This window comes from Austrofundulus limnaeus, unplaced genomic scaffold (assembly GCF_001266775.1).
Source record: "Austrofundulus limnaeus strain Quisiro unplaced genomic scaffold, Austrofundulus_limnaeus-1.0 Scaffold6, whole genome shotgun sequence".
NCBI lineage: Eukaryota > Metazoa > Chordata > Actinopteri > Cyprinodontiformes > Rivulidae > Austrofundulus > Austrofundulus limnaeus.
The window spans coordinates 2,527,652-2,545,104 of record NW_013952408.1 but is presented as its reverse complement, the minus strand read 5'-3'; the positions used below and the strand labels follow the sequence as shown (position 1 = coordinate 2,545,104).

The 17,453-nt window shown below is 37.4% G+C and overlaps 1 protein-coding gene across 1 annotated transcript in view; it reads left to right on the top strand.

Moving 5' to 3' along the window:
* Window positions 1-15,136: 15,136 nt before the first annotated feature.
* The window catches only part of LOC106533925 (phosphatase and actin regulator 1), a gene marked incomplete in the record, with an annotated part of 28,473 nt that continues 26,156 nt past the window's right edge, over window positions 15,137-17,453 (top strand). The window contains 1 exon segment of the mRNA XM_014030395.1: window positions 15,137-15,684. Within this exon segment, the coding sequence (XP_013885849.1) occupies window positions 15,390-15,684 (295 nt within the window).

Genomic DNA, 17,453 nt, shown 5'->3' with positions numbered 1-17,453 from the left:
TGTTTGCATTCTTGGCACAAAGTTGAGCTTGTTCTCAGTGCGTGTTGGACTCCGCCAGCACTGTTGTTGTTCGTTGGGTGAAGACAGAGAACTGGACTCTGGTGACCTGTGCTTTGATTGATAATATCTGGTTTGGGACKCTGGAGGTCTTCTGATCGGTTCTGGCACGAAATCTGCCCTGATTATCTCACTGAGCTTTTACAGCCTCACATTCCAAACAGATCCCTGAGATCTGTAAATCAAAAGCTTCTCTTTGTTCCCAGGTCTCGGCTTGTGACCAGGGGAGACAGAGCCTTTTCAGTTGCAGGACCAAGGCTCTGGAACAATCTCCCACTGTCTGTGAGGTCTGCTGGGTCTCTAAATGAGTTTAAGTCTCTGTTAAAAACTCATCTGTTTAAACAGGCATTTGCGACTGAAGAGCATGATCACTAGGCCAGCCTTTGCTGTTTTGTTTGATTTTATTGTTCATTTTATTACTGTACTTTGTTCATTGTTTTTATTTTATGCTCCTGTACAGCACTTAGGTTTTTTTGTGCTTTATGAATAAACGATGATGATGATGATGATGATGATGATGATGATGATGATGATGATGATGAATGTCACCAGCTCCCTGTATCCCCACACCATATGTTTTGACCCCCCACCACCCTCCCCTCCTTAGCTGTCTGCACTGTCTGCAGAGTAGTTTTTTTAGCGTATGCTTGTGTGTTTTCTGTATAAAACACAGGATCAAAGCTATTTTTTAACTCACCCTTCCTATGTGTGTGTATTCTRAACTGCAATGGTAGTGCACTACATTGCGAAAGACCTTGGACATTCGTTCCCCCATGTTTGTCTTGTGTGTGTGTTTCTCCGGACRGATGTTCTAAACTGCCAATTTTGTTCTGCACTGCATCTTGTTGTTGTGTGTGAATGACAATAAACGATAAACGGTTCTGTCCCTTSTCTCYGATCCTGTTTGTAGTGTTTATGGACAGGATCTCAAGGYGCAGGTCATGGAGAGGAGGGTGTCTGGTTTGGGAACCACAGGGTCTTGTCTCTGCTGTAAGCAGATGATGTGGTTCTGTTGGCATCTTCAGTCCAAGACATTCAGCATGCRCTGGGGTGGTTCGCAGACGAGTGTGAAGCARCTGGGATGAAAGTCAGTTCCTCTAAATCTGAGGCCGTGGTTCTCGACCAGAAAAGGGTGGAATGCCCCCTGCGGGTCGGGGGAGAGTCTCTGCCTCAAGTGGAGGAGTTKAAGTATCTGGGTGTCTTGTTCACGAGTGATGTTAGGATGGAGCGGGAGCTGGATSGACGCATTGGGGCCTCGTTCTCAGTAATGAGGGCGTTGCTTCGGTCAGTCGTGGTGAAGAAAGAGCAAAGCTCTTGATTTACTGGTCTGTCTTTGTTCCAACCCTCACCTATGGTCTTGAGGCGTGGATCATGACCGAGAAAACGAGATCCCGGATACAAGCGGCCAAAATGAGCTTCCTTCGTAGGATGGCCGGGCTCAGCCTTAGAGATGGGGTGAGGAGCTCATCCGGGGGGAGCTCGGAGTAGATCTGCTGCTCCTCCACATCGAAAGGAGTCAGTTGAGGTGGTTTGGGCATCTGATTAGGATGCCTACTGGACGCCTCACTTTACATGTGTTCTGGGCACATCCTACTGGTAGGAGGCCCCAGGGAAGACCCAGGACTCGATTGAGGGATTATGTTTCCTCTCTTGGTCTGGGACCACCTTGGGGTCCCCCAGGATGAGCTGGAAAGTGTTGCTGGGAGAGGGATGTCTGGGTTTCTCTCCTGGACCTGTTGCCTCTGCGACCCGACTACGGATAAGCACCACAAAAACAACATTTTGCACAATCCCATGCTAATGTTCACACTTCTATAYTGTGAATGACTTTGAGCTACTCCCACATCAGACTTGGGCTCAGTATCTGTAAAACTGACTGAGTTATAACCAGATCACCTTGCTYTCACATGTTTTAGGGTCTTTTAGATTTTGTTTCCTTTGGAACAAGAACAACAGCACTGTACAGCTGCACAGTTTGACAGAACGCCAGCTGGAGCTCCTTCTGTTATTATGTTAATGCCTTCACCTGCATGCGACCAGACGCATCTGAAACCTGGACTGGGCTGCACCACTGATGCTGAACGTCGAATAACATGTGGCGTTATGCAAATGGGACTTGGTGTACTTATACACCACGTGCATGCTCAGTACTTTGGTTTTTAAATGCCACTTATAATAGRTGTTGCACATGAACAGTAGATACGGTGAAATGCAGTTGGAGAGTGATTAGTGTGAATACCAAAGCATCATGTTGCAATCTGTCTCTTTTTGTTGCAGCCACAATAAGCTGAAAAAAAAGGAAAAAAAAAAGCCAAATGCTGTTTATTCACCTCCCACTGCTCCCTCCTGCTCTCCCTCTGTTGCAGTTCTAGTGCAGCTTGGCTGTCCAAGAGAATGCAATCAATACACACCAGATGCATGTTGGAACAGGGCAACTTTCTGCTGCAGAGCGCCGTGTGCCAACCCCACAATTCACAAAACCTCAAAGGTGCACTTTACTCAGAGACACGAGGATAATAAAGCCTCTCAAACAGGAAGTGCACAGAAGTTTCATTTTGCCTTTTTTTTAAACAGTAATTGAATTTCTGATTAAATCGCATGGGCTGGAGCCAGAACAGAGGCTGTTTTCTGAACACAGAAATCTATTTGAAATGTAGCAAACRAGCTGAAGATAATTAGAGGCAAGAGATTCATATCAGCTCTCGTTGTCAATTTGAACCTCGYTCCAGTCATCACGCAGGCAGGCGGCAGACATTTCATGCGATTTTTGCGGGGAGGAAACAAAAAGCGCAGCAGCTTAGCATCCGGCTCGGCTGCAAATAGACCTTCTTGWACCGGAGCATCTTGAGTTTGAATAAAACATGAATGGGAAAAAAATCATGGCAAAAAATAGCACCACAAAAAAATAAATAAATAAAATCAAGGACTCTCACTGCGCGTAATTTCAATCGACCACCGGTGCCACCTGACCAGAGCASTTGCCAACATCTTTAGCAAGAGACTTTTTGTCCTTTTAGCCTTCAGRAGGCTGTATTTTTCAATTCAAATATCCACTGATGTGCTTTTTTGTATATCACATGATAAATAGATGCTCTTTTTAAAGAGCTTTTTCAGCTGAAAAGAGGATGATGATGTGCTCATGGGTCACACTTAATAGAAGGTTTGAATTCACACTGAGCAGAGAKGGGTAAAGTCAAAGACAGCATGTCCAACGAGCAATCATGAGCTTTGCCTGAAATATATTTACTCCCAAATGCTCCCTTTATAATATATAAAGAGACATGGTAAAATCAATAAGATGTAGATTTGGAGCAGATAAACTCAGGTCCGTCAAGCGGARATGATGGATGTTGCAGGTGTCACCCCCTGTGGTGCAGCAGCTTTTTTTTTCAACCATTTCTGCTGAGTAAGTGTTTTTGTTGAGTCCAAATCCCACCCTGCCAACTCTACGGCAAACTCCAGACTTCATGCAACTGAAGCTGCACTGCACCACTCAGCTGTGCTTCAGAACTGTATCATAAAACCCAGGGTACATTTAAAATATCATTTGTTGCTCACTGAGAGGGGAAATAAAGCAGTGGACAGAAATGTGGCTTGATTCTTAAAATGTTTTGAKCGACACAAAACAAAGTACTCCAACGTAGAACGCTGTTCTTTAAAAACACAAGAATGCCAAATATGTTACGATGTCACACATTTTGATCATGTTAAGAACTGTGCATCTTATTTGTTACTTTGATGTACCACTTTTTGGATATCGTATTTTTTTTCTACACAACACAAAGCATTGTATTAAATAAAGAGGTCTGTATTCAGACTAATAACCAAGTCTTATCTGAACATGCTAATTTACTTTTGGCATTTTTGCACTTTTACCTGAAGCAAATCCTACAGATTAAATGTAGAACTTGTTTAAAATAGCTACTGCATGTTTTTCAGTTATAATTGAAACTCCAATTGATCATTATTTATACAATATGTGGTTTTCATTGCTTATAAATCTTATTTTGACCAAACACGGTCTTAACAATTTGGTAGCGTAGTCATATTAGGTGACATGGCAGCATTTGCATTTGAACCCATATTGTGAGAACTAATAAGAACTACTGAGGAACAGCTGACCTACAAACCAATAAGCTCCTGATCATGTGATTAAATCATTGAATCATGATCAGTTAAATATAAATGAGGAGCAAATGAGCAATTGTTTTAAACAAATAATAACCAAATCAACTCCTGGTGTAGTTTTAAATTGTTCATTATTGCAATTATCATATTCATTAAATAGCTAATAATGGTTTACATATAAATTTGGCAAAGAACAACGAGTAATTATTGATTCATTCTGGAGTCATTTCTTAATAAATTTTATATGGGTGTACCAAAAATTAAAAAAGGAACTTTTAGACTGCATTATAAAATATAGAAAACGTGCAAAATACATTAAATGGCATTTTTGTTTCTGATAACATTACAATCATTGTTAGAATTATTATCATTWTCAATATTTTTCTTTATTGCTCTTGCAACAAATAGACAAAAGCATCACATAGACTGCAGTTGTCTCTGCATCCGTCCCATTAATTTACAAAATAAACGACAACAACAACAAAAATCCCCAAAACACCTAAAACATCTATAATTTAAGATTGATCTTATAGACACAATGAACTTTATTAGATTATATAAATGAAGCAGTTCGGTTGATTCTCTGAACATGTGTGTTTAATATACTAAAACACATGGCATCCGGCTGTTTGTTCAGGAGCCACTAGGATCACACCACTGTTTAACAATAAAGAGGGGAGCAGTTTTACAATATTCTAACGTATGAACCACGGTATAATGGTATGATGATCATTTTGTGTTATTTTAATATGACACATCATCAGTAGCAAAGAGGGTGTGAGGTTATATCATCCTGTGTTGTTTGTGCCTGAAACTGAGACAAATTTGTTTTGGCTTCAGCAGAGCCAGAACAAGCCAGAGGGAACCTAAACTGTAGTTGATGGAGTCCTGAATAGTGTTTGACACCACAAAAAAAAAAAAAAAAGAAAAAAGTTCAAGTTTTTATTAGAGAGAAAAGAATCAGCAGCTCTGCAGATAAAACGTCTCAGAGGATTGCTTCAGTCTCCATTAGAAAGAAAAGCTTTCAGAAGGTCGCTTTCATTTTGTGCAATTTCTTTACTTTGTTATTTTTTTTCCACTCACTTCCAGTCAAGCGGTGTCATTGCCTCCACCTTTTGTTTTTGTGCTTCACATCCTGGTTCAGTCCCTTCAAATCACTGCATCACAAGAGAACAAAGACAGTATTCAGTCTGCTCCATACTTCACTGCACTGCATTCTTTTCTCTTTATTAAGAGCAGTTTATGCTCTTATAACAGATATGTTAATTTCCCTCCTCTTAAAACTCTTGACACTTAGTGAAAAATAGCTTTGTTGTATTTTTATGAACTGAAATCCAAAACTGAAAAATAAAGGATTATATCTAACATCACATGATTCTTTATGTTACAAAAAGCATCATATCCAAGTTTTAGTTCRAATTTAAAGATGTACCTCAGTGTTGATTTAAAGCTTTTTTTAAAGGAAATTGTGCAAAGTACATAAACTGAGGTGTATTTTCAATACGTGAAATAGTCCATTTATGAGTCTTTTTTTATTGATGCTATGCACTTGGGTAAAAGTCCCTTGCATAGGGACAAGAAACTCATCATTTTATTGCATTTTATCTTTTTGTATTGCATCACTTCACAATGATTTAAATGACAACATACAGGATCTCATTGTTGCCTCAATTTATTACAAAAACAAGCAAAAAATAACTTAATATTAATTTACAGTGTATTTGTGTTTGTATTTTGTAAAACTAAAATATGCTGTAGATAATTTAACCCTACACAAACACAAAATAAAAAAACTAGCATCTGAGTCAGCCACAGCACAYTCTTGGAGCTTTAAAAGATTATTTAAGAACTTTGTTTAAAACTTTGACTTTATCTGTTGGTGTTGCTCTTGTTTCTCTGTTAGCAAAATATTTCATGAACCTCTGAACAAATTTAGAGGAATTCTTAGAAAGCAATCGTTTTAAATTTTGACATTCAAAACAGTGTGCAATATGCATTCCTTCAAGTAATATTATTTATCTTATTTTTAAAATATATTGTTTTGTACTCTGTATCAGACCACATTGAAGTATTTTGTATTATATTCTTACAAAATGTCAWAGGATTTTACTTTTACAATTAATTGTTTTTCTGTAAAATGTTTATTGAAAAAAAAAATAGTAATCATAATTTGAATAGCTGCACAATTYTACGGATACATCTCTTACCCATTTGAATTGCCTGGGAACAGATTGGTAAAATAAGCACTAAATTGATGTATAAGTACACAAAACACAGTTTGATGATGAGACACAGATGTGGAGCTGCACTGCTCTCTGGTGGAGGGAGATTTAGTCACCATCTTATAATGTTAAATTGATGCAAAAACGCACGAAAACACAAGGAGAAGAAAATAAAGTAAATWTTTAATGAAAATCAACATTAACAGACTGTTAATGCATTTTTAATCAAGCCAAAAATGATATAAAACTAATAAGAGGTCAAGCAGTCGTATGTAATTATACAAACATTTTGGACTTTTTGAATAGTTTACATTTCTTAAATAGAATATTTAAATCATGACAAAAACAATATTTAATGATGTGCACAAAGAACAGTCTTGTATAAAGTACCTTAAAGTAATACCTGAGTGAAACTGCAAGTATCTTACAATAAAATTACCTTGKTAAAAGTTCAAGTCWCCTCTAAGAATACTTGATTAAAAGTCTTAAATGATCTTACTTTTACTAATTTCTGATAAAAGTAAACGCATTGAGTAAAAGTGAGTGGTTATAGTTTCAATAAAAAACATTTATTGGGAGGTGACATCAATAAAACAGTTTTGCAAAAGGCCATAGAATGTTATATTAAAGTGCTCATGTTGAMAAACATAGGATGCACTTGACTTCCTRTTTCAGCTGCAAATMYCTATMTGTGCCACAGTCATACATAAATGCTACACACAGTACATCTGRTATGTCCTGCTGGAGTGTGATGTGATTTGTATCATGTGCAGGTGTGATGGATCCCTTACTGCTGTCAGAATTGTACAGATATATTTACACAATTAATATCTAACCACAAATAAATTCCCAGTCTGAGGCCTGCCATATACCTGGATAGGGTTTTATTTTTTTCTAACAGTAACAAGCCAGAATAAAATAGGAGTAACAACTTTCTGCTTCTTTGACTAAYAGCTTTTGCTACATGTTTTTCACAATCATTGCATCAGCTTTGGTCTGCAGAACATTTCTTAGCAAAGAGAATATTTGGAACAATTTCATGTTTTTTTTTTTTGTTTTTTTTTTGATGAACCAATCATTACTATCTTACCAACAGTTTTTTACACACAGAAAAGATATGATATTCTAACTGAATGCAGCTCAGACTGTTAACCTCCCGTAAGGATCATTTGGGAGACATTTCTTCCCACACATGGTGCATTTGGTGCTGCATGTGACATTCATTCAGAGAGCCATCTGCTGAGCTTTATGGAGCTGTAGTTTCACTCGCTTTCAGAACCTCTCCTCAGCGTGACTCGTTGGTATTTTTAGCAGACTGGATGTTACAGGCATTTCTAACAAAACTGACTGGTTTTGCTCTTTTTTGTTTGTTGTTTCAAAACAAAGCGCCAACTCTGGCGCTGCTTATTAAATTTGTGTAAGAGGTAAGACCCTGCCTCCAGTCATRGCAGCGCTCACAAAGCTGAGAGTCAGCAGATCTATCTGTGACAACAACTGTTCTCCTGATGCTTTTTCATTGTGCTGTGTGAAGAATCTGCTCTTTGCCTCTGGGTGTCGGTTTTTTAACTTAGCCTTTACCTTCTCCCAGCGTGTTTCAGACTCTTCACTGTTATCAAAGTCTTGCCTGAAATAAGAACCAGCATGAGGATCTGTTCAGATCAGCATCTCGGGTGTCTTCATCAAGTCAGCAGAGAGGTCAATATTTACCTACAAATACAGTGTGTTTCTGTTTTATTACATGAGACAGTGGTCATATTTTTAGAATTATTTTAGGATTTAGGATGTAGTTTGATCTTGAGACTTTTTTGCAACATGCTGCAACTGGTTTWTATTAGCTAATTATCAGTGTTCCTGTTATTGTTGATTAATGTATTTATTTATTTTGCGTATTTCTGTCAAATGTTTTAAGTGTTGCTTAAAAATGCTTCTCAGTGTCCAATTAAATCATCGTAATTTTTAATTATATATATATATATATTTCCATGTCCTTTTTAGTCTTAATTTATGTGTTCTTCTGGCACAAACAAAACTGGATAAGTACTTTTTTTGTTTGTTTGATTTTTACATCACATTTTTGCCTTTATTAGCAGAGGTCTCTTAAATACTCGGAAAAAAAAAACTAAGTAAAAATATCTAAACAGAAAATGACTTTGGTAAGAATACATTTCACTGATGATAAAAGTACTCAGGTAAAAATAAAACTGTTGACAAAAATCAGGAAAGTATAGTAAAAGTGCTTTTACACAGTCTCTAAGAAATAAACTGCTGAATTTACTTAACCTAACTAGTTCCACTAAACCAAGCTGGGTAAATTGAGCAATAAACATATTTTCTTTTTGCTCCAAACTATATTTATTGCTTCATATTACTCTACTARGTTTAGTAGAACAAGTTGACATGACTTGGTTAAGTAGATGCATCAGTTTATTTTTTAGAGCACATAAACAACTCCTTTTTTAATGAATTTAGACATATTTAGTTTTGTAACAAGTAACTAGGTGTTAAATTTTAAAGTAAAGAAGTAAAGTTTTTAGGTTTTTAATGTGACCAAATAAAAGTAAAAAGAAAAAAAAGAAAAAAACTCGGTAAAAGTACAAAATCTCAAAAAATTACTTAAGTGCTGAAAAAATATAAAACCTAAAAATAAAAAGGCCAATCATTAATTGTGACATTTTCCAATGTGAGCTTTAGTTTTGTCGTTTAAAGGGGTGAAAAGCTGATAAATGGTTGAGAAAGTCCCTAAATAAAGACTATACAGATGTTCTCTTAWGTCAGATTGTTTTACTGCATTTTAATCAGTTGTTGCCACTAGATGGCAGCATTGAGTCATATTTTAAAAAGGAAACGAGAAGCCCTGCCTTGAGAAGGCCTCCAACAGCTGCATCATTTMGTATTTTGGATTCCTTTGACTTGTTTTAATACTAACATACCGAGCTGTGCAAAAGTATTCACCTGACTGCACTCTGTATTTACTCGGGCTATCTTTTTTTTTTTCCTGATATTAACATTTGTTTATCGATCTGAAACATTTCACTGAGATGAAAATAAGTAAAAACATCTGAAAGGATTTTTTAAAGCATTGTAATCTACATATTTGGCAGTAATGTGTAGTTATTTATTCATTTATTTAAAATGGCAGACGGTCAACATGCTCAAACAAATGCTTCAAACTCATCACCRTTTTATATTAGTTGTTTGTTTTTTGATTAAAAAATCTTTAATCAGCAATATGTTTTATTATTATTATTTGTAAGATTATCTATGGTAAAACTTTGCAATACTAGTGAATAATGCTGGTAAACAATGATAAAGTTGTACACATTTTTGCAATTTTTAAATATTTACTGTACATAGCATTTTCTTGTTTTCATTCTAATTATCTGGGAATTTTTGTATAAACTATAAGAGCTGAAAGCTACCAACTAAAACAACACTGTTGAAGATAAATCAGGGGGAACTAGACGTGAATTTTAACTATATTGACAAATGACTTATCTGTCAGACAGTTATTTAGATTTATAGAAGCATCTTACACAGTCCTGACACTCAGTGACAATTTTCTGAAAATGGCTTCAGTAATTGAGATAACTTTAAAAGTAAAGAGAGGATGCTACTGAAATGCACAAACTGGTTTTAAAGGCACCCACTAGCACTGTCAGAAGAGAACACTTCACTTCTATCTTCTTAATTGTCTTTCAGTCTGCGTCGTGCAAACGTGACGCCATCTCACAAAGAGTAAGACTGGCAATAATGCAGAGAGAAAAAGACAGATGGGAAGAGACACAGAGACACTGGAAGAATGGGAGCAGCAGATTTGGAGTGACAGGCTGCTCGGTCGGAAGTTGTGAGATCGCTTCACCCAAAACCTCCACCGCAGCCATGGAAACCAGTTCAAACCAGAATCCAAAACATTAGATAACTGGAACAGCAAGCAAGTCAGCAACAGTTTTTACATTTCTGTTAAGGGTTCTGTTCATTTCCTGAAGTTTCGTCAAACAACTTCCCTTTATTCGGTTGTTTGTCAGGCGGGATTGGCAGGATTACCTGAGCTTACAGGAAGAGTTGCAGCGTACTGTGACATCTTATTTTTATCCATCTGAGCACATTTTATGCAGAGTCACAGAGGCAAACTTTCTAACTGTGTGTGGAAGTTCTTAGAGTGATCCACATCGTCTAATGTTCATGTCATGTGTTTGCTTAGGTTCAGGTTTTCAGGTGGTTTCTGCTTCAGCTCTAAATATTTTAGTGAGTTTTGGAATTCATCTCTGACTGGAAGAAATATGTTAGTTTCACCATTTACAGTATCAGGTTAGATACCTGACATATGCATCATTTTTTCTGTTGATCATAGAACCTGAACTCTTTGCTATCATCTTGTTGGTGTAAAAGTGGCATTTTTTATGTCCCTAACTCTGGTTTGCAGGTTTTATAGAAAAAAGAGAACAAAACGTATTTTTTGCAACAGACTTCCAGTGACAAATTTTTTAAAAAACACTGTTTATGATTTAATGGTTGTTTCTCTATGTGCTTTTGTWACGTATTTATTATTTATAGATCTGCATTTAATGGCTTTCCAAGCAAAGCATGCTTTGCTCGGACAACGACAAGGGATAAAACTGGGCTGCAAATGCATAAAATGGGCACTAGTGTCCAAAAACCAAACAGGATCAGTAAAACCTTATCTGTTTTTTTTTTAATGTTGCTTTGCAAAAATAAAGAAATGAGATATATTGTTTTCTTTTAAGACATTTACACAATAGTTTAAGATTATTTGGGATAGGAGGCACTATTTCTCTTGATCATCTTTGTTATTTGCTTGATTGGTTTGCTTGATCTAAACYACCATTATTTGTTGCACAAATGTTGATATTCACATTTCAATCCTAAATCCAGAACAAAACRAACCACACTCTATGCTCATGAGGCTCAACTGCTTTACTGGATTTGATGACTCCACCATGAAACTCACAATGAGCAACTCGTTTCACACACCTTTAAACAATAATGACCAGCTGCCACCATTTTTCGAGCAACAAGCTGTTTGTTCAGAACTAATGAAAGAGATTGTGACGGGGAGATGGAACAGACAAAACACAGCATGTAAACCTTTTCCGTATTTTATTAGAGCATATAATGACATTTTGTCTTGTATATGTGTGTGTGTGTGTGTGTGTGTGTGTGTGTGTGTGTGTATATATATTTTCCCTTAGACACCTTAGAGGAATTATTTCACTAATATTATCATTACAGCCAATGTAACTCTGTCATTACAGATAATAAGCAGCCAGAATAAAAAGGGGAAATAAAAGACATGTAAATAATTAATTATCATAACCTGCTTCACGTTTTTGTTTCTCAAAGAACACCAGTTATGACCAGCTGATTAAACCTGATGGAGCTGTAACCACTGGGGTGATATGACAGCAGTCCAACTGTTTTTATTTGCTGCTAACAGATGACCGATTTGATCAGATTCTTGTAAGGTTTATCAGATAACAAACAGTGGGCAACAGTACAGTACACGAAGAGCATAAAAATACAAAACAGCAACAACAAAAGGCCTTGGYTCGCATCACTTTTGATTTCCTCTGTTGTCCTCAGGCAGAATTTTGTGAATCAAGGGCAAGAAGAGTATACAAACTACAGTTAAAAAAAAAACTGGTGTCAGGCAACCCATACAAACATATGGGTTGCCTGTTGTTCTAGCCTTCTTGCTGCTGTAACATGCATCTTTTTTTACAGGACTTATGCTTTTGTTCCTTTAATACCTGGGTCATGTTATYGTTGCTGTCATTTTAAATGATGAAATACAGCATTCAGGCAAAAAACCATATAATATCCAGTTTTGTGCTAGTATATTATATTAGCATGAAAGTGATGTTATGGTGGAATAGAACCAAGACAAAATGCATGTGTCTTCCGTAGAGACAGGTTGTGTCATAGTTTAACAACTAAAATTATTACAATTTCTTTGTATGATTAACCCTTTGACCCTTTTTAGGTGTATGTTTTTTAGAGTGAAACTTTACACCAACGTCTGCAGCTGACTGCGCTGGGATGGGAGTATTTGCCCTAGGACAGTGTTTCCCAAAGTGGGGTCCCGAAACATCAAGGTGGGGTCCTGAAAAGATTTTTGGAATTAATGACATTTTTGCCTTATTTATTACAAAGGAGTGAGGTTAGTGTATTTAAAATGGATAAATGTAGTATAAAAATATTGTTACTATGCCCATGTTTAGTTGACCTGATACAAATGTTTATCATCCAAAAATAGCTGGGTTCACAGGTCTCTGCTGCTGTTATTTTGTGGATCAAAAGCGGAAAGTTTGGGAACCACTGCACTTTGGTTCCCAAAGTTGGGCTTGGGACCCAATTATGGGTCATGAAGCACCTTGGATAATCTCCAGAAATCAATTTAAAGAGTAATAAAATAATTGCTAATGTAATATTTTCCCTATAACTATTATAAAATCACAAAATAAGTATAAATAAGTATTTATATTTGTGTACAAGCTGTTTAGATTGTCAAAAAGTCTGTGTTTTTAGGGTTATTAACAAAGTTTGTACTCAGACCAGTAATATTTGGGGTCACAAGTTTTTGCCATGGATATTTTGTGGGTCAGAAGATAAAAAAATTGGGAACCACTGCCCTAGGGTTCCTTATTCTCTCCATTATTAACAACTCATTAACAGGCCATTAATATTGGCAATTATTCCCAAAACTGAATGAAGTTTTGGATTTTCTGGAGAAAATTTTTTCTTTTTTTTTCTTTTTATTTCTCAGCTAGAATTTAAGCATTGTGTTGTTCTATTAGGGATTTAAGTGTTTTTATCATCTTTTATTAATATTATTTGATTGCTATTTGCAAAATGAAGGAGGTTTCAATAGTTAGTTGTCCTGAACAAAGAGAGGTAGTTATGCACAGATATAGAACAGGAAATAAAACAACTGCACTTCTGTTCTACAGCTGAAGACGTTTCACTTCCCATCCGGTGAGTTTTCTCATTTAAAAGAACTGGCGATTAAATCCTGGTTTAATCTGCATGTGAATCTAAATTACATAATGGAGCTTCTCATACAGTTCAAAAAGCTTAAAACTCCACACTCTCCAGATTTTTGAGTAAAGAAAGCTCCCTGGTTGGGAAGCAAAATGTATTTAACTTCCAAATAAAAGTCAAGTTGATATGTTTATTTATTTAATTATTTATTTGAGTAATTTAATTTAAAAAAACAGATAACTGCGTACTTATATCAGCACACAAGTGTCCTGTCAATAAACCATTTTGTAGTTAAATATCGTTACCAAAGCAGCCACACTCACATTTTGGTGATATAAACACTGAGGTTGCAATGAAAACGCCACAGGGACAGTTAGACTGATAAATGTACACCATTACACAGAGCCGATGTATTTGCACTAAAMTGATTTGTGTTATAGGCWACTTTTCTTTGAGATCATAAATGAAAAATTTCTTAAATACATTTAAGCTACAAATGGTCAGCGGTGGCTCAGTTGAYGTGCTGTGGCCCAGCTGGGGACTTTTATGAATGGAGATTTTCTGCATTCCCCACCTCTTGCACAATGACTGGACACGGACAACATGACCCCTGTGACCATGATGAGAAGTGAAAGATGGATGGATGGATGGATGGATGGATGGATGGATGGATGGATGGATGGATGGATGGATGGATAGTCAGACCTGGCTGTGGAAGAATAAAGCCTACTTCACACTGCCTCCGAACTGCCGAAATTGACTATGATCGTTGCAGTTTCACGACTAAAATGACCTCACCGTGTTCTCAGCGTCAACTCTGCCCTTTTGTCACAACCTGCCGGCAGAACATTTTACACCCCTCCACATAGGAATTTATTGTGTGTTTGATCAGAAGTTTGTGGGAGTGTTTGTTTATGCTGAAAGCACTCGTTTCAACCACTCACTTAAAAAATAAATAAATAAACGACTAAGCTTCCAGAAGTTGACTGTTGTACTACCAGGAAGCAGATGTTTATGAAGACAGTCAAATAGTTTAAAAACTCATGGATGGAGATAAATCTGATGTTTTTCRTGGAAGAATTTGTCGATAAAAACTGTGGCGCTTTAACCAGGACAGATTTGTGGACAAATAATGTTGGGTGACACGTCTCTGACTTATATATTTCTATTTTATTTTATTTTATTTTATTTTATTTTATTTTATTTTATTTTATTTTATTTTATTTTATTTTATTTGAATTAAAGACTCCAGGGGGAAGAAGATGGAGTATGTTGAGGCTGGAAGAAAGAGGAGGGGGTCGAGATACACTCACCTCTGACAAAGGAAAAGTCAACTTGGGGATTTTAAATCTATTTTACAATTAAAACAGCTAACAATTACATGGGGGGGGGGGGGTATGATTGACATATTTGTATCAGATGCAGTGAAATGTAAAACCCTTCAAGGAGGGGTTCGCCCAGGGCACCATTCATGCTAAAACCGCCCCTGCATTAGGCGACGCAACCTGCAAATCCTCATCAAAATCCCTGTTTTTGTTCTCTAATAGATCAGTATCAAAACTCTACTCGGCTGTTGTAATTGCGCCTTGAAGGAGGAACCAAGAGGCTGTGATGTGGTGCAGCTTGTTTAAAAAACAACGGGGTTAATGTGGACGCAACTTTTCCTCTGTCCACGCAGCCAATCAGAGCGCAGCTCCGCTAATCGTGGATTAGCCACAACCGACTGCAGTCCACAGCTCCACGCAGGAGGGAGGAAGAGGGAGGCWCTGCCATTCACCACTCTGCCTGCCTCCTTTTTTTATTATTATTATTATTAGCTCTCTTAGATCTGTCAGCTGCGCTTTTCCCCACTAACCAAACAGGCTGCGCGTCTTCGAGTCTCAGGTAAAAAGACAAAAGAAAAAAAAAAAAGGAAGAAGAAGAAGGATGGCCCTTTGGTAAACACCGCCGCTCCGTTTCCGCGTCCCCATCACCATCCTTACTATGTTCAAGGCGGTGAACTACCCGGCCGTGGATCCTGCGCCCACCATCATCCACGGCGCCTGGCTGTCCGCCGCGGGCTGCCGAGAGAACGCGCCCGTGGCCGTGGACAAGCCCAAGACGAAGAAGGCGTTCAGCCTGGTCAGAATCATGTCTCTGGGTAACAACAAGAAGGGCCCCGGCCAGAATCTGCAGCACAACAACAACAACAGCATGCCTTTCACCATCCACTGTCAGATCGGCAAAGAAATCAAGCACATTTGCAGCAACTGCAGCCGCGGGAACGACACGCAGGACGGTGAGTGGATGGGCTTGTGTGTGGGGGGGTTGCGCCCATATCTTTATTTTATTTGATCTAAAGCAGCCCACCCAGTGGTGACTGCATTTGGAGATGCCTGTGGCTCTTTATGCTCATATGGTGCAGAWAAATTTGCACCTTTAATGTTGAATTAATGAAAATAAAAAAAGATGCTCTGTTTCTGGAGAACTTCCCTCAGCACTGCTGAATACTGGTTTGCATCAATTTGGAAAAAAAAAAAATATATAATTCAATGAAGTACTATTACTACAAAGGGCTTTTTAAAGCATTACCTATACCCTACAGATCTTTTGCAGTTTTTGCACAAAGCCAATTCCAATTACATCATCACTCAGCCATCTTGCAAACAATGTTTTTAATTAAAACCATGTCCCTTTTGTAGTCAGTTTGAATGCAGCATGAAGAGATACCAAAAAATGCCAGTGGAGGACATTCTGAATGGGTTTTCTTTTACTCTGCAGCTTCTCTCCTCTTCTGCAGGATTCTAAAATAAAAACAGCATAATCCGACATCCTGCTTGAGATATAACGTGTGCCTCAGCTTTCTCTGCTTCTGATTGATTGGTGCCTATTAAACACAGAAATTGTTCATTCATGGACCTCTTGGGTGTTCACTAAGCAGTTTTTTTTCCCTTCAAAACACCTGACAGTGCTAGAAGTAATTGCATTATAAAATCACTTTCTGCTTTTAAAGTTTTAATAAACATATCTCATCAATGCAGCATCCAAGGAGGTAGGCTGTTTCACAATTAAGGCCCTTGTTCTGGCTAATAAAGTTGCTAAAACTGATTGTCCCAGTGTGACAAACAGCCATGATGCTATACTCTGCTGAGAGTTGTTTTCTGTCTTTACATAACCTTTAGACCTCTAATGAAGGAATGTGATTCTCAGGCTGATTTGTGCAGTGCTGTGGGGTTATTTATAGAATGGTGTGCTGGGAAGATTGCATTCAAGTAATTATCTGCAGGGCATAATGTCTGCACTGCATTAGTGTCACATTATTCATTCTGCTGTCCTTTTCATTTTTCTTCAGGGAGAGGGCCGTTGTGTTAGGTGGTCGTGTCTGTTAGCAAATATTGTGAGTAGTGGGTGTGACATACTGTATGTGTGTGTGTTTGCCTTAGCAAGTTGTAGAAGACATGTGATCCTGTGACAAAGATAACAGATGCTGCTGGATCCTGGACTTCTAAAACTTTGTCTTTTCTATGTTTTTTTTTTTTTTTAGATTTTTCTTAAAGCAGATCACTTTATTTTTAAATACTTTTTAAGTCACATTTAAAATATCCACAAGAATGTTGTATAATTATTTTAAGTCAAGCCTTTAAAAAGTTGTGATATAAACACAAGGTCTCACTCAGAGTATGTCTTGGAAATAACTTTTAGCTACTCGAGCGTCAATCTTTAGTTCAATATCGGCACAACTGTTTATGTTAAAGCCATGTTGCTAATGTTGATTGGCTGTAGTGGCCATCTTGAATTGGATTGACTCAAAATGTTAATTGGAGACTTGCAGTTATTTTCTGAAAGTTTCATTGAAATTTGTTCACGATCAAAAAGAAAAAAAWTGTATAGGTCTTCTGGACGAGTTCTTCTTTAATGAAACGTTTCGTCTCTTCTCCAAGAGACTTCTTCAGTCTGAGAGTTTCAGGCAAAATTCAGGCTTTTAAGCCCAAAACCAGTGGTTATTCCGTATGTTGCGGGTGTTTCGGAGAAACTGAGACGTTTATTTTCTAAACATGATGTCCCAGT